This window comes from Neomonachus schauinslandi, chromosome 4, assembly GCF_002201575.2.
Source record: "Neomonachus schauinslandi chromosome 4, ASM220157v2, whole genome shotgun sequence".
Lineage (NCBI taxonomy): Eukaryota > Metazoa > Chordata > Mammalia > Carnivora > Phocidae > Neomonachus > Neomonachus schauinslandi.
The window spans coordinates 176,571,524-176,599,278 of NC_058406.1; the positions used below are offsets into that span (position 1 = coordinate 176,571,524).

Consider the following 27,755-nt stretch of genomic DNA (forward strand, 5'->3'; position numbering starts at 1 on the left):
ACGGCTGAATGATGGATGAACAAGCGCACGGCGCCTGGTACACAGGAAATACTCTACAAATGGTCGTAGCCGTTATTAATTTCTAGATAAGCATGCACAATGGAAGCAGGGGGTGGGGGGCAGGGAGCGGACATGAAAATGTACTGGGAAACTCAAGAAAAGGGAAGAACAAGGAATTTCTGTCTAGAGGCTCTTTTATAAACCAATACTGTTCCAATGAGCGGACGTGCATGCCTTGGATCAGACATTTCAAATGCTGAGTCTTTCACCTGAAGTTCTGGCCTTGAAATAGAAGGGAACCAATCTGTGGTATAGTTTTCCACTTATTATCTGTTCTACAATTAAAAAAAAAAAAAAAAGCTTATACAATTTTAAATCCCAGTGACCAAAGATAAGGAATGTGATTTCTAGAGGTCATGTGGCCTGGGACTGGTAGAACCCAGATCAGAACCTGGGCTTCCAGAATGTTCTTTTAATGCATGTTATGGTTGCCCGTGATGTGTGCTGTCGAGACGCCTCTGAATACCGCCAAAGGACGGAGGTCCTGCGGTGAGCTGCTCTTAGATATTAATTATACGACTCTCAAGCGTGACAAGAGGGTTAATCTTATGGCCACCACAAACTGGATAATTAGTTGTATTTTTTCTTTGCTCTTGCCTGTAAAAACCTCAGTGTCAAATCTGTGGTCTATTTCCAGCCACTGTATGTGATCTTATATTACACATTTTGCGAAGAGATCACACTCTTGGACTTTTACCTTGTTACCTTTATTCTCTCTTTGTCCTCATTTCTTAATTAATTTTACTTAAATTGTGTTAAAATATGTGTTGGCCTATTATAAAAGTAGGTTATAAACAAATTATGTATTTCCAGAGGCGAGGTTTAATGACATGCCCCTTGAAACATCAAAGTCCCCAAACAACCCAAATCTGCCCATAAGCCTACTTGTTTTCTCATCAAAAGGCTGCCTTAGCAGTCTCCTGAGACAGATGGCTGAATTCATCACAATAGCGGGACCTGAGTAATGTGATGCCCGGGCTATTTCGGGTGCCGTGGACACTGGTGCTGGCAGGGAGAAAGCCTGGAGCGGCCTTCCCTGCACACCAGGGCTCCATGCTGCAGATGGACGAGGTGGCACAGCCAGGCGGAGGGTACCTTCCTGCCCGGCTACCTTTTCCCGTCTTTGCTTCATGGGCAAAGAAACAGCTGCTGACATGGGGAATGGCCAAGGAATCACGGAGTGATCACATGTAGAACACAGCAGAACATTGAGAGGGGGAGGAGTGCAGGCTCTCCCAGCCACACAGGCTGGTGACAGATCTTGGCTCCCTGAGTACCAGCCGTGGGAACTTGGGCAAGTGATTGAATCTTCCCGCGTCTCAGTGTCCTGAAAGTTGAGGTCCCAGCATTTCCTACTTTGTGGAACTGTGGTTAAGAATTAGATTAAGTACGGGGGTGCCCGGCTGGCTCGGTCGGGGGGGTGGTGCGTGCGGCTCTTGATCTCGGGGGTTGTGAGTTCAAGCCCCACGTTGGGTGTAGAGATTACTTAAATAAAACTTTAAAAAAATTAGGCAAGTACTATTAACTAGCCTAGCCCCATTTTACAGCTGGAGAAACTGAGGTATGGAACAATTCAAAAATAATCACTGAAAGCCACCAGGCTACCAAGTGGTAAGGATGGGTCAGAATCCGGGTATGGCACAGGGTCCACACTGTGCTCTGAGACGGAAACAGCACGTGCCCTTGTAAGGAGTTCAGAATGCCATGGGAAACACAGGTGCACACAGAACCACCGTGGTAACCCTGTGCCAGAGGGGCCAGACTGGGAGTGTGGGGGTGGCTAGACTGGGAAGGCCCCTTGAACGGGGCCCTGGAGAGCAGATCTCGAAGGACTAAGCATTAACACAAATGAGTAGAATATTCCAGGCTGAGGCACATTATAAGCAAAGGCTCAGATCTTAGAGGAAAGAATGTGGTTCGGGAATCTGGTGTATCTATATGGCAGGCATGTTGCGGGAAGGTGAGGCCTTGGGAGAGCCAGAGGCTTACACCTGTACCGTCCCCTCATGCTGGTATCCATTTCTTGGGCCCAGATCCTAATGATGGGTCCACAGAGGGAAGCTGTAGGCATCATAAATGCTGCCGAGGAGACTGATCTCCCCATGTGTTTTATTAATAGTCTGGATCCCGCTTCTGGCTTCTGGAACACCATGTCAGCGGGAAATAGGCAGGGACAGACCAGGCCTTTAGGTAGCTCTCACATACGTGCGCCCACACCAACTCAGAAAGAATGGCCCTGACAGTCTCAGAATTACTATTTAGGGCTGTTTGTGAGTGGCCACCAAAGTCTGTGGCGTGGAGAATTGTCACTAGGCCACAGACAGATTCTGGTTTTTGTCCCTCATGGCTGGTGGTAGGTGGGAGGCTCTCGCTGAGGAGAGCCACCAGCAGATGGCTCGGGGCCCCTGTCTTCGAAAGGCTCCCTGTTGGGGGCACCAACTCTCACAGAGCGGTGACTCTGTTTCTTAATGAAAAATGCCCCTTGCCCACAGAAACAAAAAACAAACAAAAGACCAGCAGCTACAAGTCCTGCTACTGAGTGACGGGAAAGAAATCTAAGAAAGTGATTCCTAAGCCAGAAAACAGAAATTTCGTAAAATTATTTGGAGACCGACTGAGCCTGTAGGACGAATACAGGCACCATCAACTTTACACGGAAATAAAAACCGATGAACAACAGGATCAACGTTTAGTGAAATTGGGAAAAGGTGAGTTTATGATTTGTGGTATGAAAATCTGCACAGGTCTGACCTTCAGGAGAATGTTATTTGGGTTTGGAAAGTCCTCTTGGATGAAACCTGGGGACATCTGGAAGGCGGGGATAGCAACCCATGGACACGTCAAGGACACATGTAACACGCCGCTGTGTGCGGGAGCCTCCGCTGCTCTTCCCTGGCTTGTCTCACCGGGGAGCTGACCTGTCACCGCCCTCCACAAATGTCTCCTCCTCCGCACAGCCTTCCCCTGCAGTCTGACGCCATTTCTCAGCATTTCCACAGCAGTCCGTTAACATGTCAGCCCCAACGGTCAAGAACACTCACTCCCTGGCTTGCCAGTCTGTCTCCCTCACGAGGCCGTGGGCTCCCTGAGCGGATGGGTCGAGAAGGCCCACACGACAGGCAGACACACATGTGCAGGGAATGGCCGACCACACAGACACGTTCGCACGCTCACTGTGGCGCCGCGGCCGGATGACAGATGGGTGCCAACCTGCATATGGGTGAGTATAGGTTTTTGCAAAAACTCCAAAGAATCACAACACCTTCGTATAGGCTTTTGAAGAAGCCCTCTAATGCATTCAGCTGAATTACCTATCAGTTACGATCAGAAACCCAAGGGAAAAGAAGCCACAGTGGAACTCATGGGCAGAAGGAGGTGCCCGTGGCAACGAGCACGCTCCTCTAACAAAGGTTCTCTTTCTCTCCATGCCTGTCAGGGGCCTGACCCCCCGGGGCGCCGGGGAGACTCTTGGTGCTTGACTGCAATTGCTGGTGGGCTAGCGAGGAGTTCTGGGGAACTAAAAAGATAGGAAAGATAGAAATTATGTACCTTGTGGATATAAATTTGTCTGCAGTCAATGTCGCTAACTGACTCTGTGCACATTTATTCACCATCAGGTGATTACAGAGGACCTACTACATGCGGGCTCGATGCTAGGCCCTGCAGACACAAAAGACAAGACAGACAGAGTCCCTGCTCTCGTGGAGCTTACATTCTAGAGAGACCAAGAAGCCAAACACAGAGTACTACTCCACAGTGACAGGTGGTCTGAAGGAAATGGCGGGGGAAGGAAGCTCCTTTACAGAGGGGGGTCAGGAGACAAACGTTGAAGCCGGGAGGGACAAAAGGGAGCCAGGCTCTCGAAGCGCAGGACACAGCTGCAGGAATGGAGTGGCCTCAGGAGGGAGAGCCCGGTGTGCTTGAGCAGTGAGGAGGCCGTGTGGCATGAGCGGAGGGTGGGTGCTGGACGGTCAGCCCCTACACCCTGCAGGGCCCCCTAGGTCCTGGGCCAAGGAGCTGGCGTTCACCCTGAAGCACACCAGGAACGCTTTAAAGGTGAGAAGTGACTGTGTTTGATTTACATGTTGAGAAAACCTTCTGACTTATATTCTGGCTGTTGTGAGAATGGATGACTTTGCTTTTCTGAGTCTCCGTTTCCTCATCTGTAAGTGAGGTTGACAATACCCACTGCACAGAGTTGCTACTGTGATTGAAAGAGATTTATGAGCATGGTATCTGGTGCCCAGGAAATGCTCAGCACTTTAGTACTGCTCTGGTTTTTAAATGATCCTAAATATCTTCTAGGATGTTTCTTGGCCTTGAGTACAGACTCACGCATATGTATCCAAGCCCTCGCCCGGCGTGTGTGCAGGCTGGCCCGTTTGCTGAATGTGCAGGTGCCCGCTGCCCGCTGCACCCCACGCACTGCCTGGCCCGGGCAGCGCTGGCCCTGACTTTAGGATGACTTACCCCAAGGAACTGCGCCTTTGTTTGGGGGCCCGTGAGGTAGTGGGCTGGGAGGGTCGGATAGGGTTCTCTTGTGTCCGGGTGGTGGGGGAGGAGGCCTCTTCTTGGACAGGGTGGAGCTGCCACTAGAGGTCTGGGTGCTTAGAGGGAGTGTTGAAGGTGGGCCAGTTGGACCTAGAAAGGAATCGAACGGGGCAGGAAGGTTAATCCCAGTCTCAGAGACAGAACAACCAGTATGCAGTTACTTCCACACACCACATGTGGTACGGAACACAGACAAAGCGCAAAGCTGGATATGGCCAATTCCATCAACCCAGCAGCTCACAAAGAGCGGTTTCAAAATTGCTGGTAAAATTAAAAAAAAAGAAAAATCACAAGAAAAGAAAGGGAAGTGTGTGCTTTTAAGGGAATGCCCATCCCATGGAATGCTAATGGGTTTAAGATCCTCATTTAGGTACCATGGGAAAAATAAAACATACATTTTAAATGAATAACTTGGTGGGACCATCACGACATCCATGGAGGAAGAAGGCACACAGCACTGCTAGCAAAATCAACGGAGAAAGAACAGAGTAGAGACTAACCCTTCAGGGGGCCACAGGGTGGGACATGGAAACGTTCACAGGATTTTTCTCTCCACTACAACTTTTTCTTTTAGTCTGTAATCTTTGCCTGAAGTTTTTTTTTTTTTAATAACTTTTATCAAGAACGAAGAATCCAATGTAAAGAATTCCTTCAAAAAAGAGAAATTCAAAAACTCCTTTTTTCCTTCAGTTCTGAGTTGTTCTAGAAATTGGAAGCCTGAGTAAGTTATACAGATTAGACATTGATGCCTGTAGATTTAAAAAAAGACTCCGCTTTCTCCAGAGGGAAAGACGGGATGGCAGTAACGATTACTATTCCACACACACACACAACCACTATTGCAAAACCTGACTTTTTCGACCTAATGCTTTAAGAAAAAAATGGAGTTTGTTTTCAAGAGCGATTACAGGATTAGTATTTATGGTATTAGTTTTGTTTATTCAAAGCGATGCTGAGTGGCCGGTGGGTCCCAAGCACTGGATACTGGGCACCGTGGCAAGCATCTCTTTATGGAGCATTCCCAGGTACACAGTTTAACTGTGTTCATGGACAACTGTTTCTGCAAGCAGTTAACGAAAAAAAAAAGGGAAGGAGGGAGGAAAAAAAAACAAAAAACACTGCCACACCAAATTTTTAACACAGGATAGTAGATACCTGGTGATCCAGAAAGGCTCCAAAAGAGCTTTTTATATTCTGTGTATTAAAAGAAAAGCTTAATTACTGCTGGCTTCCTTCCTTGGTAAAATAAGCCTTGTATTTCCCATTACTGACTCCTGGTCAGCACCAGCACTGACTTACACCAGTGATTCTCAGAGACAGTCTTGTTTTGGAAATCAATACTGACAACCGCAGTAAGATCATCATGTTTTCGGATACAATGGCCTGAGCTCTACAGGTTACCCTCTCTGTCCTACTGATGTGATACCTCACGAAAGCCTTACTCTTACTCCAAATTCCAAATTAGCACCTGGTTATGGTACCAGTCCTGCAGTTTCAGAAGTGATTTCATAACAATAAAGTGACTGTTACTATAGCCTTGCATTTGTATAATGATTTGTACTTTTCAAAATGTGTTTGTGGGTTTCCTGGGTGGCTCATGTCGATTGAGCATCTGACTCCTGGTTTTGGCTCAGGTTGTGATCTTGGGATTGTGGGCTCGAGCCCTGCAATGGGCTCTGCACTCAGCATGGGGTCTGCTGTAGATTACCCCCCCCACCCCGCTCCTCCCGCTGCTCACGCACGTGCATGCACACTCTCACTAAAATAAATGAATAAAATCTTAAAAAAAATAAGTAACGTATTCATATTCCCCTTGATTTTTCATTATTGCCCCCTTCTGCAGTCAGGAAAGCAGGAATTTGGAGTGTGTAAGGTTTCCCTGCCATGGGGTGTGAAGCCGACAGTGCAGCTCTCTGGGAGTGGCGCGGTGCTCGCTCGTCTCACGCTGCTGTTCCTGAAAGCCAGGACTGGGCTCTGTGTACTGGGCACAATAGGAAAACAACCCTGATGACAACAGCCAATGCTCAGTATTAGGAAGTGTAACTTTCCTCTTGGAAATACACGGAGAACAGAGACTAGACAATGATGAAATTCTCCAGCACTTTATCTTTATCGCCACCTAGGGATCTTCTGAGGCAGTGCATCTAAAAGTGATTGCCTAGAAACAAAAATGGCCAAAGACAAGGCACCAACAGGCCTGTGTCTCTGAGCAAAGTTGAATGTGCACCTGATTTCAGGAGTGATCCGACCACAAAGTCGTCCTGTAACCACAAACTGAGCAAAATCCAGCCTCCCGAGCTAGCATTTCAGAAATGAAGGCATCAGTGTTCTTTGCAGGATTATGGCTCTTTGTTTCACTTTCTTCATCTGTAATCAGATATTGATTATTGTTTCCTTGTTCACTGCCTGTCTCCCCCACCAGACTGTAATTCTACCAGGGCCAGGATTTCTTCTAGTATGGTGTACAGTAAGCTGCATTTAGTAATATAGTATTGGATAAATGGACGAATGAACTGTTACTTCTATCTTTTTAAGGAAAACAGAAGGGTTTCACTTAGGGTGACCAACCAAATACTAGAAATAGGGGAAAATAGCAGGGTCATGTTAAGTTTGAAAAGAAATATTCAATACTGTAATTTCACAGCCAGAAAACACACACACAGACCCACCTATTGTTTTGTAATAGCAGCTACAGAAAGGGAGGTATAAAATTTGGCTGGTAGGGCACGAGTTAAAAAAAGGCTGAAAAACACTAAGGTCCCAGAAAAGCTGACCTAAACTTTAAAGATCTCAGGGGTGCCTGGGTGGCTCAGTTGGTTAAGAGTCTGCTTTCGGCTCAGGTCATGATCCCGGGTTCCTGGGACTGAGCCCCGCATCAGTTTCCTTGCTCAGTGGGGAGCCTGCTTCTCCCTCTCCCTCTGCCATCCCCTCTGCTTGTGCTCTGTGTCAAGTAAAAGATTTAAAGATCTCAGAAGACTTTTAAAATTAGTAACTAGTCTCAAATGCTAAAAGGAATGTTTTATGCACAATAATCTAAGTCCTGGCTTAGGAAGGAAGCAACTCGGACAGGATAAAGAAAGCTAAAACAAAACAAAAGAGAATAAACACAGCATCAAACAAACACAAGACCTGGTGGGAGGCAAGATTAACAGGGTGGGGAGGATTGGAGGTGAAGTGGACAGCCTGCAGGGGCCTGTGGAAATAAGAGAAAATGCCCCACTCCTCATTTGCCACTAATACTGTTATGTCCAATTATCTTCTTTCTTAAAAATATGGCTCTAAAAAGCTTCCAGAGCTGCTATAAATAAGTCTGAGGTGAGTGAAATCATTAGAAGGTCTTCCCAGAGGAGACAGCCTCGGCTCTTCCCAAGACGGTGCGCCTCGTTCCACAATCCCATGAGCCCTCCCGATCACTCTGTTTGGATGTTCTCCTGTGTCTTCAGCTCCAGAGATGCCCACTGGACTCCTGGGGGCTTCCTTGCCACGAGCACCTCCGGGTCATCAGTTCGGGGAGGCCCTAACTGAGGTCTATACCTCAGACGTGTGCCCAGCACGTGGCCAGGGCTCAGGAAGCTCGCACGCGAGGTCACTGTCCATCTCGAAGCCACTATGCTCACTCTGGGCAGTTTGCAAGGCTCTTGTTCTACATCCCTGGGCCCAACCACTGGGACTCACAAAAGGCTGTGGCTATTTCCTGAGACCTGCGTTCCCTCTGTTCACTAAAGCCCCCTTACGGGACAATAATAATACACTCACAGACTACAGAGGTGGTTTAAATGAAACCTCATCAGATAGGACTTGATTGTCAACAACAAAGAAATGAATCTACTTAGCCTGGAAAAACTGTCCTTCTGCAAAGCCATGCATGTACACTGAAATACATATTTTTAAAAAATCCATTCCTAAAATATGTATTTTTAAAAAACCCATTCCTAAAATCAGCATGCTTTTCAAATCTCCCTCTACATTCCCTAAGTTCTGTAGAATCACCATTTACGGAGTATCGTGTGCCTGACCTAACACTGAGGAGAGGTTTATACACGTGATCCAGAACTGCCCTTGTAAAGCAGCACTGCCGTCATGATCATCTGCTTGCAGGGTGGTGAGACGTAAGGCTCAGAGAGTTTAGGAGACTAGCCACTCACACACATGAATCTGGCTCTGTGTGACTCAAGGCTGGACGCTGATCCTTGATGGTACCCTGCTCTTCTCCTGGGAATGGCCCTACGTCCTCCCTGGCCAGAACACTCAGGCCCAACTGTGTTCCCTCCTCAGCTCTGCACCTCATCAGTGAAGGGTCAGCCCAATCAGAACCTCATCCAGAGTCTTTTCTAACCCCTGGGCTTAGCAGGAAAGCACTACCATCACCGCTCTCGGGTGGGGAAACAGGCACGGCAGGGTGCGGGGAGCACTGGGAGGGCGCGTGCTCAGCGCGGGGCTGGGCTCCAGCACGGCAGGTAACGCAGGACTGACCGCGTGCTACACACCAGGGCATGGGCTACTCCCCAGCCTTCAGACTCCTTCCAGGACTCCAGTAAGTAACAGCACAGTGCCCGCATTCAAGGGCCTGAGGGTGGTTCTTACACGGCTCCCCAGACGTCTCCGTACGCAAGAGGCACAACACGATTCCCTCTGCTTTTCACACCTGGCAGTCGGGTGACTTGTTAGCAAGCCTGAGCAAGCCTGTGCCTGTGGCCACACCTGAGGGCAAAAATCCCAGACACACTTTCAGCCCGCAACGTGGCCACTGCAAGAGGACAGATGTGCCATGCTTTAAAAAGGATCAGGGGAGACTGATAAAAATAGGCAAAAAAAAAAAAAAAAAAAAATCGACATGGGTCAGGGATGACAGCCCATGGGATGTTTCAATATAGAGCCACTCAAATGGCTATCTTCCTATGAGGTTAAGAAAACATCCAGGAAAACTGTAAAGCCTCCAGTATAGGAATAACACTGATACTAGGAAAATATTTCCTAGGCCAGCCACCATCATCCCACAATGCACCTCGACGGCAGCAGCCTCATGTCCTGAGGACACCTTCTCTCCCTTCCTGCCCCTCCCCGCCCTCTCTAATGACTGCCATGGGCCTCGAATGAAAGCCGCAGAAATGCTGTCTAACGCGCTCACACATCTCAGACTCTGTAGAAAGACTTCCGGCAAGTCAACAAGTCAACCATCACACCCCCAGGATACCTGGAGTAGTTTTAAGAGTGTCCCCTCCTGACTCTGGCCACACATTTCACAGACCCCGCTGTTGTTTATTCACTCAGCAAGCACGGACACAGGGCACTTGCTCCACACAGGGATGCAAGGCCAGCTCACTCTGTGGCACCCAGGGCCGCCCTGCACGGCACATCTTGCAGCTTTCTCTCCCTCCTTCACTGTATGCCCAGGGCCTAGCCCATTTGTTAAACCAAATGCATGCAGTAGGATCAAACAAATTCCCATCCGTGGGATGCTCGCTATGTGCTAGTCGCTACAGACATTATTCATGGTCTCTAAGCAGCGAGCCAGCAAGGTACGCACCCAATCCTGTTTTTCACACGAAGACCCTGAAGCTCAACACCATCAGCTCAGTATTAAGAAGAGCCCAGGGCAGGGAGAGGATGAGCATGTTCGCAGAAGGAGCCCCATGTCTCGGGGAGGGCCAGGGAAAGACGCTTCCTGGAGGAGGGGGAAGGGAGGCTGGCCCCACAGCGGCTCACGGCTGCCCAGGGCCCCGCAGCGTGGCTCACAGGCGGATGTGCCTCAGACGGCGTGGTGCTCTCCCGCATTGCTCTGGGATTCTCACCTAAGGGGGGGGGGGGGCACCTGGTTCGCACTCTCTGTGACATGAGCACCCACGAGCGAGCACTGCCCGGGGCCGTCGGCCGGCCAGCACCGTGCTGCCATTGTGTAGACCGCCTGCTGGTGGCTCAGACCAAGGTTTGCAGCCTGTCGGAAACAGGAATCCACAATAGAGTCTGAAGCGCAGCCTCAAGCCACACGGGTATTCGCCCGATATTCACAGGTGCTGCTTTATGCCAGATTCTACGGTCCCAACTCCACCAAGAGACGGGAGGAAACTGTTACTGACATGTCAGCGGTTTGGGTCTCAAGCCTTGAGAAGTTAGTTCTTTTAGGTAAGTCAAGTAAGCTTCCTGAGGCCAGATTTATCCCTCGTTTCTCATTCGTTCACCTACCAAATGATTTCCTTGAGCACACGATGCCTGCGTCACACCAGCTCACTTCAGAGCACCTGCTCATTTATGAGACTGGGGGGACATCACCGTGGCACATTTTCTCCCCAAAGGAGCCGTTTTCAGAGCCGAGGAGCTACGGTGGGTGCAGTGTCAGCAGCGGGCCCTCCCAGGGCGCCGACTCTGCCAGGCGCTCGGCTAGATGCTCCCTTTATGCCTCATTCACCTGTATAACATCCCGTGTCAGGCCGGTCTGTGTCACTGTTAAAGATGTGCAACCGTACGAGAGGAGAAAACTGCAACTCTCCAGCTTAACGTCACTTGCCAACAGAGTTAAATCAAACCAGCCAACCACAAGCACGCAGCGTCTGTCTCCAGCCCCTGCTCTGGGGGACGGGTCGCACGGCACCATGCTGCTGCCCGTGTTCCTCCGTGTTCTAGAGACATCTGTGGCCACAGCCCGACAGTCCCAAAGGTGCCTCTCCAAGGACTTCAGGGCTCTGCCTGTTAGAAAATGCTTTCTCCACATACTGTCTTACTGGATTCTGAGGACAAGACCATGAGGAAGGCAAGACAGTGATCAAGCACCTTCCTCAACGCGGGAGAAGAATAAACCAGAAGGTCTGGTTTGGCGAGTCTTAAGGGCCATTTTTACTTTCCACCCTCTAACAGCCACTGTGTGGCCCGAGATTAGTTCTCACCCTTTCCCAGGCTCAGTTTCCTCAGCTGTACAATGGGCAGCAGATCACCTTTCAGCATCCTTCCAGCTCTCTAAAATCCAGGTTCTGGGACATTAATTTTTCGCTCAAAGATGAAAAACAAACCAGTTTTAGCAAGCTTGAAGAATTTCAAGTCTTAACAAACATACGTAAAGTGCGGGGCGGGGGGCAGGTGCTGATCATGAGGGAGAAACGTCTGCATACTTAAATTAATCTTACAGCTTTCACTGACTCTCACCGGACTTCACATCTGAAGAGGTTAGGCAGCAAAATGTGTCTAAGGCCCAAGGGTGGTGAGTTTGGGGTGCTGAACTGCCAAGTCTCCCCACTCCGACTGGAGCCCTGCTCAAGCACAAGGGGGCTTTGCTTGACAGCAACTTAGGTCAAACTTCCCTGCATTCTGATGAGGCAACTGGAGATTCTTGAAAATATTCCTGTGCTGACTCAGAGTAATTCCTTCCTCTTTTCCCCTCTGTACTCCTCTTATTAGCGGGGACTTTATCCTGAGTGTCTGCTATCCTAGGATGCCTCGCCGGAAGCTGCCATCCATCCAAGCCCTAAATTCACAGTGTGGAAATGACCACTGCTGCAAGCAGAGACCTGGACATCACTTCCACGGAAAATGAGCAAATCAAACGACAGATTCAAGACGTCCTTGTTTTCATGCAAATGGTTCTACCAGTTCAACAGAATGAAATGGAAAACACATAAGGGCCACAAAACAGAGAATTATCTCTGCACAGAGTGTCAGCTGATTTTCAACAATGTCTTCTAAGATCTCCATTCTAAGCATTACCACTTTTCCAAATATAAGGGCACGCGAGCCAGGCTAGCTGCAGGGCACAGGACCCTCCTCAAGCCACTTAGAAAGTCAAGGGGAGCTTGTGCTACCTCGTCTCTCTACATCTGATGTCCCCCTATGAGCAGCCTGGAAGAGCCCTTGGGTTCTAGTAGAGACGAATTTCTATTCTCAGTGTCAGGATTTTGGGGGGTGGGCCTCGGGGGAAGTAGCTTGTCCAGGGCTGATCACAGTTGCTGCTATGGGCCAGTCGCTGAGCACTTAGCAGCTGGATCACTTAATACATTTGGTCTTTGTTTTCTGGGCCTCTGGTAAAGCACTAGTTGGAATTTATTCAAGGCAGGAGACAGATGCTTGGCATCAAGTCAGACAGAATATTTTATGGGTTTCTGTGGTCCCTTGAGATAAAATTACAGAAGGGTGGAGGGAGGTGAGGCAGCCTCTTGGTCCCCAGGACACTGGTGTCCTTCTCTCTTGTAGACCTTCTCCAAGATTCTCAATTACCTGGAGGTTCTCTGAACAGGTACAGGCCCACCCTGTCTAGACAGGTCATCACTATTATGTTGGTAACCACAATCACGGGATATGAACCCTTCCAGAGTTTTCTTCGATTATTTTATCTGGTCTAAAGGTTCTTTGTGGTCCTCTCTGGGGTAAAGAAAGGGAAATCTCTGGTCTTATCCGATTGCTACCCTGATAGGGAAACAGGATTATGCAGAGGTGGGCAGCAAGGCAGTACTCCCACCGTGCTGCATGCATCTGCAACTTGAGCGGTTCGTGTTTGAGTAAGAATGTGAAACCTTATTTACGTACATTCTAGCATACTGTATGGAAGGGTAAGAGAAACACCGGCGGGTCAAACCACTGGCTCACGTGTTGTCACTCTTCCGTTACGGTCGCTAGTTATCTTTGATGAGCGCTGTTTAGGCCAAAACCTTATTTTAACATTTCTCCACTATTTTATGATCTATGAGGCCATTTGGGGTCTCTCTAAGAACACAGCTCCCATTTATAACACTATTTCAATGGAGAATAAGCTCTGAAAAAACACTGTTCTGAATAAAGCTCACAATTCTCAGAAAATAGCCCCAGTGTGATTCAAATAGGCATGGCATTGTGTACGGAGGGGCCCTCGGAACCTGTGTGAGCACGGGCTGAGCACACAGGGAGAAGCCTGCACTTGCCTTCGCTGGCTGAGAGACCAAACCCCAAGCTTCCCCCTGGCTCGGGTGACTCTTGAATGTTGCTATTTCTGCGTCTCAACTCGTCCCCGTAGAGGCGGGGAACAGGCAGACTTTCAGAGCGGGGCACTCTCTGTGGATGTGGGCTACGGGACAAGCACTTTGTTGCCACAGACCAGGGCGGTGGGCCATCAGCCCTCGGCCAGCCCAGCGGAGGCACTGGACAATGCACTACACAGTGCCCCTCTTCTGGCTAAGATTCTTCCCAGGTAATGTCTCATGGAAAAACAATCCTCATCAGAAAGGCCAGGGGAGTGGGCTCAGGTCATACAGGCCCTGGGTTAGAATCACAGAGATCCGAAAACGTGAGGCCAATCACTCAACATCTCTGAACCAGTACCCTTGTCTGCATGATGCCAGCAACTGCAGGACCCACCTCATTTTGTGAGCATAACATGAGAAGTGCTGGGCTTAGGGCCTGTCATGAATAACTACTATCTACTGCTATTACTACCAACATCTCCAGAAGACAGAAAGCTTAGTGTAGAAAAGAGTAACTTTTTGAAGAAGAACTATAATTCCACACCACATCATACAAGAAACAACAGAGGTTTGGCACCAGGTGGACCTTGGACTGAATCTCAGCTCTACCACTTATGGGCTGTGTGACCTTGGGCAAGTCACTCTACCTCCATAAGCCTTAGTTTCCTCATCTGTAAAATGGGCACAAAAGCACATAACCTCACAGAATTGTTGTGAGGTGAGCACAACACATGAGGAGTGTCCACAACAGCATCTTACTGTTGGTGTTTAGCAAATGGCAAGGCCCCTGTTTCAAGCTGTCCTTGACATCACATTCCATACTCTGCCACTCAGACACCCCTTGTGGTTTTTACCTCAAAGCTGCGTAGACCGCCAGCTTTGAGGACGGAGTCGCAGAGCCCTTCTCAAAGTCCGTACCTTTCCCGGCGTTTCTAGGAGGCAGTGGAGGTGCCTCTGTGGTTGGTGACGTGGGCGAATCTGTGCTTGTGGAGACGAAGATCTGGTTGGTGAAGGCCCCATAAGAGAGCCGCTGTTTGTCCCTCGGAGTGCTGAATCCCGGCAGCGACAGCTTGTCTTGGGGCGAGATACTGGAGGAGTGGCAGAAGCTCTGAGGCCTCGGGGAGCGCTCTTTCTTGATGGGGCTCGGCTGCGGGTGACATAACAGTGCAGTGGGTGAGGCATTCCCCGAGGGCTACACTTCGGCTCCATCGGGAAGTGGGGTTCCTGTGGCTCTCTACGTGCTCTGAGGTCAGCCATGACCCAGCCCAAGAAGTGGCTGCGGGACTTGCCCTCCTGATCCTCGCTCGGTTCACCACTATCAGGGTCACATTAGGGAGGCGCAGGTTAGCAATCAGAAGTACTCAGAAGCCTAAGGGCACAGTCAACGGTAACTTTCAACTGAACAGATACCTGCCCTCTGCAGGACCCTCGTGCTACCACTGAACTGTTTTCTACCCTCGCGTGATCTCTACAGTGTGTTCCTTCCCTGATCAACCCTCTCCCATCAGAGTTCTCAGTCCTCGCCACCCTTCTCATTTTACATCCCCTTAGAAAGTAGCCTCCACGTTGTGGCCCTGACGATCCATACCTGTGGGTCCAAACCTGACCTTTCAGATCCAAAACTGTCTTCAATGGCCTCTAAGGTGTCCCTCATGTTTGCACTCCTGGTGACAGCGGTGGCATCCATGTAACTCCCCAAGGTGGAAGCCTCAAGGTCACCCAGAGCCACCAGGCCCCGTGTGGATAGCTGGGATCTCTGCCTGGTGCAGGCACCCACCAGCCCCCACGGAAAGCCCTTGGTTGCAGCTGCTTTCAGCCCTAGCACGTTTCCCACACTGTGGCCAGAGCTGGTGGGGGAAACCTGCTCTGACAATTAATCTCTGTTGGCTTCTGCCTGCTTGGAGAAAGCCCAAAGGCCAAATTTGGCCCATGATGTGCTTCCCGATCTGGGTTGCCTGACTCTGCAGGGCAGCCTCCTGCCTCTCCCACCCACCCATTTGCAGGCACCTCACACACTGTGCTTCTAACCATTCCTCAGACTTCCAGCTCTATCAGGAACCCTTGGCCTTTGCACATGCTGTTCTCCCTCCCTGGAGGGATGCGTTCCTCCCCACTTTTTGCCTGGCAAGCTCCTCCCTACCCTCAGAAACCCAACTCCAACGGTACTTCCTTGGTAAGGTCTTTACCATTTTCCAAAGCTGAGACAATTTTTCTGTCCTCTGAACATGTCTCAGGGATTCCCCTAAGCTCTTATTATAATGGTTATCCACTATAATTTATCTCTTCTCAAAGTGGGGAATGTCTTTAGGACACCTTGTAGGACTATTCCTTACATGCTGCCGAGGAAAGAGGAAATGCTCAATACATATCCAATGTGGGGCGCCTCAGTGGGGAAGTCCACTGGGTGTCCGACTACTCTTGGTTTTGGCTCAGGTTATGATCTCAAGGCCCTGGGATCCAGCCCTGCATTGGGCTCCGTGCTCAACGGGGAGTCTGCTTGAGATTCTCTCTTCCTCTCCTTCTGCCCCTCCCTACTGCCTCTCCAAAATAAATAAATCTTAAAAAAAAAAAAACCCACACGTATCTGATGAAAACTGCATGAATGAACTTTCAGAGTTTGTCATGAACTAGGAAAGTCAGACAAAACTAGGTTTAATCCCGAGACTGTCTTTACTAGCTCTGAGACTTCAGGTTGCAAAATCTGTATGTGTCAGTTTTCTCTTCTGTACAATGGGCAATAACAACACCACAGTGGGCTTTTGGTAAAGATAATCTGAGGTAACACAGGCAACTTGCTTCTAACTGCCTAGTCCATACTTAATTCTCAGTACCTCACAACTTTTTATTTACTAAGTAGCTATTCTGATGGCTAATTTTATGTGTTCACTTGGCTGGGCTATGGTGCCCAGGCGTGTGGTCAAATACCAGTCTAGATAGATGCTGTGAAGGGTTAACGTTTAAATTAGATTTTGAGTAAAAGGGATTACCCCCCATCATGTAGGCTTCATCCAATTAGTTGAAGGGCTTTTGCAAAGAGACTCAGCACCTCCAGACTCAAGACCACACCATCAATTCCTGCTGGAATCTCCAGCCTGCCGGCCTGCCCGGTACCCTGGGGACTCGCTGGCCCCCACAATCATGTGAGCCACTTCCTAAAAATACATTCTGATCTCTCTCCCTCTGTCTTCAACCACATCCTATGGGGTCTGGTTTTCCAGAGAACCCTAATATAGCTGTGGTCCCCAACAAGGATCAAAGACTGAGCAAGGAAACTGGCCCCAGGTGACAAGAGCAGACACAGTCTGATGAAGAATGATCTCGTCTACAGAGTGCAGGCAACCTGGCAGCAGCATCAGGAACTCGGAGGCGCTATTTGCACTCACTTTGTCATCCAGGTCGTCATCACTCTCATCCATCTCCTCCTGTCGCAGGTTCCATTCATATTCCACGTGGACGTGTGGGTTGAACTTCCCAGATTTAGCCTGGGAAAGCTGAAAGGAACAGCAGGTATAACCACGTTCATCTAAGTGTTAAACATCCCACTATTACATAAGCACTGAACAAATCCCACCTCAGTCCTGGTTTCAAATGAATCACCAGCAGCTGCTTGTAGGGCAGAACTCCGATTACACAGGGCTGCGCTGCTGTGGGACCGGCTTCAGAGGAGTTGCCCAGAATTACAGGCAAGAGCCTTTCTTATTTTGGGAACATGACTTCTCTCGCAAATTAAAAGCTTTCTTAAATATTATTAAAAATGAACCTCAAAAGTGCAAAATCCTGGCTGGAAGGCCAAATCAGAGTCAGTGAAGCATGAGACGTAAGCTTTTCAAGCCAGACAGTCCCAGTTCGATCCGTGGCCCACTTTTCTTCTCCACAAGATGGGGGCAGGGAGTACTATAGCTTCTTCACAGGATTCTCGTAAGAACAGAAACCTACAACTGCTGGCCTGCAGCCGGTGCCGGGCAGAAACTCAAGGGGATGGGACTTACCTTTCCTGTCTCATCCTTCCCCATGGTGAAAGAACCATGCCGGGCTAAGGCTCAGAGTGATGCTCAAGAACCAATGAGATCAAAAGGATGGGGCTGGCGGGGGAAGCCATGCATTTAATGTTTCGACAATCATCATAATCTGAACTCTACTTGCCCAATTTTTGGAATTGGCTTCCAAATAATTCTTCTTCACTACTGAGCTGCAGAGAAAGCCTAAGGGTCTGGCATGTAAGAAGCACGACCTTAATGCACAAGCCTGTCACGTGCCTTTTAGCTCCTATGTCATAACTGTACCGAAAAGACACAGGAATGACAAATCTATCATTCTACCACTTTCTCAAACGTAGCCCTAGTGCTTGTTTGAATTTCTTTTGCCAATGTTCAGAAAGATGAATGTTTCCTTCACCCCAATTCCAGTTTCTGAGAATGACATTTTAAGGCGGTTGGTGCCAAATGGATGGCCCTCCTCCATTCTGCTTACCAGATCTTCACACTGGGTAGCTTTCAGTCTCTTTGCTATGTCCAGGGCAGTCTCCCCAGCCTGGTTCACTAAAACAGGGAAAAGAAATCTAAGGTATATCTTGAAAAGGCTACGGACAATAATCAAATTACAACGTAACATGCGAGTCTTGGTTTTAGCCAACCGGATGCCGACTCCCGTTATTAAGACACTTGGTCACACTCTTACCGACACCCACGGTGGGTTTGCTCCTGAGAAGCAGCTTCAAACACTCGGGTTTACTGTACATACTGCAGTAGTGTAGGGCCGTGTTGCCCAGGGCCGTCTGCTTGTCCAGGTTCCCACTGAAAAATTAAAATACTATCAGAAAAAAGTACAACTTAAAATAGAACTTAATTAGGACATAAATAATTTAAAGCTACAGGTTAACCACTTATTTCTGTGCAAACAACGGAGTCAAACTTGAGACCTACTTATGAGCAGGGCAAACGAGGATGCGGCTAACATTACACCTACACTGATAAGTCACCTAATGATAGCAACAGCCAGCACTGCTTGAGTGCTTCCTAAGGGACACTCTCAGCTTTTACGTACCTTGGTTCATTAAATCTTCACAACCACCCGATGGGGTAAGTTATGACCACCTCTGTTTTACAGATGAAAACACCGAGGCACAAAGAGGATGAAGTATGGGCTTTCAAGACTATCAAGGCATGGAAGACGGAGCAGGGATTTGAAAAAAGGCAGTTTGTCCTGGAGCCAACGCTCTTGACTACTACGCTGTACTACCTCTAAGGAAGAGGTGTGGACATTTATAAAACGTGGCTTGTGTCCAGGCACCATTCTTCATATGTGGGTTCAAATCCTCTTGCTATTTTGACCACTCGTCTTTGGATGAGCTCCAGTTCCTCCTAATAATCTGTGGCTTACAGAACTACCCACTGAAGAATACAGCAAGTTCAAACTTCCTGTGTTCAATATTGTACTATTAGTATGTTCCAAATTTGAATTAGCTATTGAGTCAGCCACACACATTGTAGTTTTTTTTTTTTTTTTAAGATTTTATTTATTTGAGAGAGAGAGAGAGAGAGGGCATGAGTGGGCATGGGAGGGGTAGAGGGAGAGGGAGAAGCAGACTGCCTGCTGAGCAGGGAGCCTGACACAGGGCTTGATCCCAGGACCCCAGGATCATGACCTGAACTGAAGGCAGATGCTTAACCGACTGAGCCACTTAGCGCCCTGACACGGCAGTTTTATAATGAACTTATGAACAATGAAAATTCACAGATCCTGTTGACTTGTGCTATTAAGTCTTCCCTCTTTCAATTTTTCCTAATTCAGCAGGTTTTGACAGAGACAGGATTTTACATTCTTTCTAGGCCAAGGGTTGGCAAACTATAGCCCATAGGCCATGTCTGGCCCTCCATTTGTTTTTATAAATAAAGCTTTATTGGAACATGGCCATGCTCACTCATTTACATATGGTCTGTGGCTGCTTTCACACTACAATGGTAGAGTTGACTAGTCGCGACAGAGACCTCATGGCCTGCAAAGCCTAAAATAGTACCTGGCTCTTTATAGAAAGCTTGTCGATTCCTAATCTGGGTCCCTGAGAAGACTGGTTCGTGTTAACTTATAAGGCGTATTTACAGAAAATGAAAACCATACCAGTTTTGTACAAGGAAGTCAACCAAATGGAGAGATGTCTGGTCTGCAGTTCGGACTGCAAGATGTAGGGCTGTCTCCCCAAGCTCCTGAAAAGGACAGGATGAGTACAAGTAGGGTAATCGCATGTCCTACTTTGCCTAAGGCAGCTTTATTCACATCAGTTACCTGGAAGCAATTATTAATAGTACTCCTTTCACTCTCAAATTGTCCTGATTTAGACATGGTCACTCAATGTATTAGAATCTCATTATCTTTTAAACTCATTTTCCACATTCCTTTTTTATCCTATGATTTTAGTGGAGCCTTACCTGTCCAGATTCCAGCAGTGGTTCCATCAGCTCCACTCCCTCTGCATAGACTTGAATTAGTGCAAGTAAATCCCTGGATTTGATGGCCTCGAGCAATTCATTCAGTTTAGCTGATGAAGATGAACAGGCCTTCCTTGAAAACCTATGATCTACATACTTCGCAGTGATATATTCTTTCCGTACAGTCCTGAAACAGGACAAATCAATATAAGCAAAGACTTTTTTTTCCCTACAAGCTAAGAAAAATCTACAATTTCCTGAAGAACAGTTTTCTTTAAGTGAAGATATATTCTCCTAGACTCCTTTCAGGATTTAAACAAACCAGGTTTTAGACCAAGTTATCTCATCACAGACAGGACGAAGAAACGGTGTACGTGTGCAAGCAGTACATGGTTACAAAATTAAGGGGCACACAGACCACAGCAGATTTTTTTTCCACCTTGAGCAATAACTTGAGAAATCTGCTATGTACTACTTCAAATTCAGATACTCATAAATATACAAAGAAATTAAGAAATTTTAAAAGAACAATTCTAAAAGACCAATGAAGTTTCCAGAGCTTCACTGAAAAAATTTTAGTCATCTGGCACAACTCCCTATTTTAACAGGTAAGGGATCTTAGGCTCACAAAGGCTGTGTCGCTCCCACAGGCCAAGCACTGAGCTCCAGAATAAAGGGGAGTTGTCATTCCTGCAGGTTCAGTTGGGAGCAGGAGACTGTCATGGGTAATACTCCCACAGTCTGAGTGGGTGTGTGCATTTCTCTTCTTGAGGACTCACCCTTTCTCCACTTCCAGTTCTGTCCCAAGCTCCAGGACTGAGCCCACCTCCCAGCTGCAGGTGTGGGTATCTGACCTAAGTGGCCTGATGGTTACTTTCGCCACCTTTGGCAAAAGGCTGAGACAGACGTCCGCTCAGAGGAAAGGAAAGAAGAGTTGGGTGAGTGAGCTAGGGTCCAGATGATACTGTCGGACATCCTGGAGCCAGCCATACCTGAACTTATCCCATGATTTTCCCAGTTACATAAGCCACTTAATAAAAAAGGAGTAAATGGATTGGTTCAAATCCTAGTTCTTACAGCACACCAGGTGCAGGGCCTTGGGCAAACTACTTCATTTTCATGAGCTTTAGCTTTTTCTTCTGAAAATGGGGAGAATAACTCATCGGTGTATTTTGAATTAAAGAATGTATAGCACCTACAAGGTGCTTTCTTTCTGAGAAAGCTCTAACTCATAAGACATAAGATTTCTCGCTCAGAAAAAGCTCTTCCATCTGTGCAGGCTGCTGCTGTCCACCACCGCCCCCAATCCCACAGCCAGGCCTCACTGTTTAAAACCAAGCTGATGTCACTTCCTTTCATTCTGGGTCAGCAGTGAAGGGGGGAAGCTGGTTGATGGTAGCACACCGCCTTTGGTGACTTGCAGATTCTGCTCAGTGACCAAGATCTTACTTTCATGGGTGTCCTTTACACTTAGGTCAAAGTCCTTTTAAAATGGCCATGGCCTGATGAGCTGGAGGGCTTCCAGAAACCTGAGAAATTGGCCTAACCCTGGCTTCTGGTCTCCCACTGCATGTGACTTTATAAAGTTTGAAAGGCAGCTACTGTGTGATGGATGGAATATCAGATTTAAAAACGAAATGGCTTGATTCAATTCTGGTATCAAATGCTATCCATATCCATGTGACCCTGGGTAAAGCTATGCCTATCTCCTCATCGGTAAAATATTAGTAATCATACCAGTCTTACTGCCTTTCAGGGAAGCAAGAGTAGGTATGGAACAAAGAATGACACACGGCTATGGGTTCATACATAAGCTTCCTTTCTAGTATCATCCAAGATGGCAGAGCAAGGATCAACGGTGGGAAGCTACGGGAGGTAAATCTGAGACGACGGTCTCCATGGAGGCTTCCTGGCACTGGAGTGTGCAGATGCTGCATGATAATTGCAGAAACGCTGCTGAGGGCACTCAGCTATCACATGGGGAGATGCCCCAGGCCACTTTGGAGAGCACCTCCAACCTTGGGTCTCTACTTCTGTGGCTGTAGGACGTTCCTGAGCTCTCCGCAGGCATGATGTTTCACTCTTTCTGGGCACTCAGCCGCAGTCCCTGGCAGTAAAGGCTTCCTGACACGGGGTGACAGGGAGGGTGGGAAACAGACTTGTCTGAAAGTTGACACCAGAGCTCTACCAATGGCTCGCCCTGTATCCCCGCCAAACCTAGTCCTTCCCACTCACCCCGGTGCGGGCAATGCTACTGCCTATTTACCTAGACGCTCAGGCCCAAACCTTGGGCATCATCTTGACAGTTTAGTTAAATGTCCTGTGTTTGAAGTGATTAGCAAATCCTGTTGGCTCTCCCTTCAAAACATCCTGAGAATTCAACTACTCCAGGACCTTCACTGCTACCATCTTAGTCCACACCATCTCTGTTTCTCAGGGGACCCGGTGTAAGTTTCTCCTCGGTCTCTGTTTCCACCCACGCCTCCCATCTGTCCTTCACCTCCGAGCCACAGCTGGCTTCCTTAACCTCGGCCCTTGTGACACTGTGGCTGGATGATTCTTTGTCACGGTCACCGTCCTACACATTGTAGGGTGGTTAGCAGCATTCTGGTCACTCCCTCTGTTTAAAGCCTTCTACTCACACAGAGAGTAAAATCCCCAAACATTCCATGACCTCTAAGGCTCTCGCTGAGCTGGTCCCTGGTCCCATCTCCATTTTGCCCGGCCTCTGCTACCACTGTCCGAGCTCAGTCCTCTGCAGCTATACCTGCCTTCTTGTTACTGTGTGCACGTGCCCAGCCTGCCCCTGCCTCTGGGCATCTACAACCACCATTCCCCCTGCCAGGCCCCCTCCCCACACCCTCTACCCCACGCGTGTCCTTCGTATCCTTTAGAGCTTCATCATATGTCAAGTCCTCAGAGATACTCCCTGACCAACCCGAGGACAATGCCTTCTATGCTTCACCCCCTTATCCTGTTAGATTGTCTTCAGAGAAACCCACTACCATTCTCCATGTCTTCTTCTGCACAGTCAGAATGTAGGACAGGAGCTACACTGTTCCCTACTGCGTCATCAGCACTTAATGAGTGCCAGGAACATAGAAGCTGCTTAATACGAGTGGGTGAGTGAACTGCGTGTCACAGGGAACCTGCTTTGTCCCTCAAGGCTCCTGGCCAAATAAGAGGATGGTGATGAAGACTGCGGTCGTGGTGGTGGGGACAGTAATGGTGAATCCTTACGTGGTGCTCACTGTAGGTTGGGTGCCGCTCGAAGCTCCTTTTACTTAACCCCTTCTGTCCTCACCCTACCCTAGGAGGTTGGCACAGACGGGTGGGGTCACTTGCCCCAGATCACAGTTCAGAATTGGCAGAGCCAGGATCTAAGCTCCAGTAGTCTGGAACCTTAATCACTCCGTTAGAGATTCTGGAGAATCACAAGCATTTTGAAGGGAAGATCTGACAGAGACCAGACAACCATCCGAGGTCAGAGAGCAGATGGGCAAGAGTGGGCCACCTCCCATGTGAGCAACCAGAAATACAAATCCATACTGTTATGAAGTTTATCCTAAAGTGATGCCTCCGAGATGTGGGCCACATAAATATTTAAAGCTGCTGGTGGGGGCAAGACTGCACTGTGTATCTGAGCGCTTACTGCTACCTAGTCTGTGGCATAACTTCAGATCGTGTTTGTGTGTGGCTGTTTTGTGATCAAATTCACTTCTAAAAAGCCTTACTTCTCAGTGTAATTTGTGCTCATGAGTGTGAAAAGAATCCAAGCTGTTTCTGTGCTCAGACGGAGCTTGAACACTGTTGTTAAGCCCGATGCCCCAAGATTAGGGTTAGAATATTAAATATGCGCCCAACCTCCCTGACTTTTCTTCAGTGACCCTTTCACAGCTATGAATAAGGAACGGACTGTCTAACCTCTTGGTTAACAGCCACCTTCCTCTCCAAACGGCAGGTATCATGGGGACAGGGTTTACATCTAGTTCATGTTTTGCCCTTTTCCCCAGCACCTGATCTACTATGAAGCATGCAGTGAGCAGACAGCACACATTTGCTGAATTCAAGAAAGACCACTGCCGAGAGGCCTGCTGGGAGATGGTATCTCATGATTTCAGAGTAAAAACACCACGTTTGTTGAATGTGCCCTGTAAGTTTCAGTGCTCAGCAGATTTGGTGCCTGAGGAACCACCAAGAAGGCCTTGGTGGATATTCAGGTGGGCGTCTGTGTCCCAGAGGCTCCCCTGCTCAGTCAAGCTGGAATTAATAGGAGCTGCCATCCTATTCATGCACAGTACTTAAAAATTTTAAGTGTAAATTCAGTGTGAAAAAATTTTTGATAGGTTTAAGGATTCACATGACTCCAAAATAAAAATGATACCAAAAACTGTTTACTGAGGAGGTCTCATGCCCGCAACCACTGCAGAGTAAGCACTTTTCTTAGATTCCTGTGTATCTGCCTGTGTTTCTTCACGCAAACACAAATAAATATATACATTTATGTGTTCTTGACCACCCTTCCCCTAACCTGAAGGCAGGAGATTCGGTGCAGTGCTCCATACCTCGCTTTTTTACCTAGTGGTAATTCCTAATGGAGATTGTTCCAAGTCGGGATGTAAGCAGCTTCCTTCTTCTTTTTACATCTGTGTAGCATTCTGCTGTGTGGCTGTACCCCATAAACTATTTAATCAGAGGCCTACAGACGTTTGTTTTGTTCCTCATCTTTTCCTTTTACAGATCAGGAGTCAATTTCCGAAAGTGGCTCAGCAAAGTCAGAAAGAACTACATCGAGGACCGTGACAGATATTGCTACTCTGCTCCTCCCCGGCAAGGCACCATTGGCATGCCCCCCAGCAACGCCTAAGACACAGTGTTTCCCCACAGCCTCACTGGTAAGTGTTTGGACTTTTGCCCATCCAATCGGAGCGGGCCATCACTTTTGTCTGTGTCCTGCTTATCACAACATGCCATGATTTAGAGCTAACCACCCTTATGAAGACGTACCCTCCACGGAGCAGCGGCAAATACCTAGGGGACCAGGTCAGTGAACATAATTTATGCACTCCAGAAATGCATTCCAAAATACTTTTCTTTGCTCTGGGTTTTCCTCCTACTGGGGTCTCCTCTGGGGGAAAAATACTATAACCATTAAGATATTGCTTGTGAGGGCAGAAAAACAATTATAGAATGATAAAGAATTCAGTATATTATAAGTACTTACATATCACTTGAAGGGGTGGGTTTTGTCGAGGGGCTGGGTAAATTTGCTTCCATAATATCATTAAAACTATTGTTTCCTACATTCTTGGCCAGCTGTAACATAAACAAAACACAATACAGCCACTCTTTACTATGAGTTTAAAGGTTTCCTGTTATTTTCTTTTGAGATTTCTGAATATGTATCTTCCCCTCATTTGACTCAGGATACAAACCATCCGTCCATCTGGTCAACAAATATTTACTGAGCACCTACTATGTGCCAGGCATGGAACTTTAGGGTGCTGGATATAAACAGAGGGGTAAACCACATTCCTTCCTGTAGGAGCCAACAGACTAGCAGGGCGATTGATAAGAAAACCAATGATTTTTACAAATACAATGTGATAAATGCTAGAATAGAAGAGGATATGCTCTCCCCCAACCAACATATACTCTTGAGATTAGACAGCAGGTTAAGGTTACACACATGAACCCAGGTTAAATGCTTAATGGTAGCACCTGTTTTTCAATCTCTATCATACCTCGTTTTTAGACTGAGCAGATTTACTGGACAGAGAAGGAGGTGGGATTCCTTTATATTTGGGATACATGTAAAAATGCTGCAGGAAGCATTCTGCTTCTGGGTTCAAGACCCTCCCAGGAAAATTTGTCCTGAAGGGCCTCTGGTCATTCAGATAATCTGGGGAGCAATGCAAGGCTTAAGAAGCATTCATGCTATCAGGTCTCTGGGGTAAAATCTTGGGTTTATTACCTGGCAAGTGTTTAGGATTTGGACTGTCCCTATTTCTAGCTGCCAACTGGGTTTCACTAGCTTAAGTCAAGGAGATGGAGTGACACCACTTCCACACTCAAGAAGAATGTGTTAGGTATAAGATCAGAGCCTTTTTTTTCTCTAATCCTGGTATGAATCAGGGAGGTAAGCATTAGTATGATACTTCCTGAATTTGCTACTTCCTAGATCAGGGGCTCATACAAACACAGACCATCGTTACTTAGAAGAAGTTATGGGTTAAGGACTGATGGGCTTTATGGCCACTCTCGGTTCATGGGGGCTTCTACAAACTTACAAATGGGAAAAACAGAGACAGACTCTTTAGTCACTATTTTTAGTAACACAGACCATTAAGTAAAGTGATCATGTGAGTTTAACACCTAATTCCCTTTACTGTAGTGAGTGAATCATATAAAAACTAATTCTGAAAGGAAAAGGCAGCTTTGAAAAAGCCCATCCCAGAAGAAAAGAGCCAGTTTAGGTGAACTAATTATAGAAATGTATGATTCACCAGTTCTTTAGAAAGGAAATAGAGACAGTCAACTTTACATACCACAAAATTTACATTTTAAATATCCATGCAAATTCACGAAATTCAAGAACTGCAATTCTTTGTACTCAGCAGAAACAGGACACTCCAAAGCCACGTATTACATATATTTATGACAATATACATTTCTAAGTACAGGTCACTACTCACCAAGAGTTCAGAAGTTCCTAATTTGTCTAGTTCCAAAGACTGAATGCGAGAAATGTGAACCCCCATTTCCCTATGGATGCCGGAACATTCTATACAGGTCAAAATACCCAAGTTGGTTGAAAGCCAGGTGGGTTCTGTGTGGAAAGAACATTTTGAAGACAATGAAACAAACACGACCTAATTTTCGTGTGCCCACTACAAAGGAAGCTAAAACAAGAGTAGTAAAACTTGTTAAGAATTAAAAGGGAAAGATTTAAATGGAAGACATGGAAGCTTGTGGTTTAGCCTAAGGGCTCATACGAAGCTTACCAGCTTCTCAGAGGATGATGTGGGTGCTAAAAGAAATTTAAAAGTTTTATTTCAATATTGAATTGAAAACAAAATTAAGTGCTTTATTCTTGTGAAAATGTGAGAATGACTTTTCCTGGGAGGCCCCATGAAACATCCTTGGGAGAGATGTCATCCTTGGCAGTGACTGACGTGTGGCTCAGGGGACTCGGTTCATAAGCTGTCATTAACCTCCCAGTTACAACCTGCACTGACCCACCATCCTGGTCACGGCTTTTCCACAAGCACCTCCTGGTAATAAGACAGCTGTAAATACTGAACGTCAAAGGCTTCTTTCACAGACCTAAGCTATTTCTACAACCCCCCAAGGGCTCCACAACAGAGGGAATGAGTATTCCCATGTTACCAAAACCTTCAGGGTTCACTCCCTGTGGCAAGCTTCTTTTGGAGTGGTCGGTACCTGAGGACTTCCGACCCCTCTGCCACATCCTCACTATGTGAGTGTGTGAGTCACTCATCCCACAGGGACATGAACACAGCAGAAACTGGGAGACGTGTCTCTGAGGTGCTCAAGGCATGGTGTATGGAGAAGTCCATTTTCACAAGGAAAACAATTAGAAGGTGTATCATGATGCTTAACAATCACAGGTTTGCATCCGTGTTCTGATCCCTACTAGATGTGTGACCTTGGGAGGCCACTTAACTTCTCAGAGTCCCCTAGTTTTCTCATCTGTAAAATGGCGAGACTATTAGTATCTTGCTCACAGAACATCTGTGAGGATTCAATAAGAGAACAGAAACTAAAACAACTACCA

At 47.5% G+C, this 27,755-nt stretch overlaps 1 protein-coding gene across 5 annotated transcripts in view; it reads right to left on the reverse strand.

Moving 5' to 3' along the window:
• Positions 1-27,755, reverse strand: part of ASAP1 (ArfGAP with SH3 domain, ankyrin repeat and PH domain 1) — a 285,399-nt gene that overhangs the window by 17,853 nt on the left and 239,791 nt on the right. For 3 of the 5 annotated variants that reach the window (XM_044914674.1, XM_044914675.1, XM_021688803.2), the window contains 9 exons: positions 26,653-26,786; positions 25,182-25,273; positions 19,958-20,144; positions 19,650-19,735; positions 18,210-18,325; positions 18,003-18,070; positions 16,916-17,023; positions 14,451-14,679; positions 4,531-4,701 (listed from right to left, as the gene is read on the reverse strand). In XM_044914674.1, the coding sequence (XP_044770609.1) occupies positions 4,531-4,701; positions 14,451-14,679; positions 16,916-17,023; positions 18,003-18,070; positions 18,210-18,325; positions 19,650-19,735; positions 19,958-20,144; positions 25,182-25,273; positions 26,653-26,786 (1,191 nt within the window). The remainder of the gene's footprint in view (positions 1-4,530; positions 4,702-14,450; positions 14,680-16,915; positions 17,024-18,002; positions 18,071-18,209; positions 18,326-19,649; positions 19,736-19,957; positions 20,145-25,181; positions 25,274-26,652; positions 26,787-27,755) is intronic. The other 2 variants (XM_021688804.1, XM_044914676.1) reach the window with 1 other exon arrangement.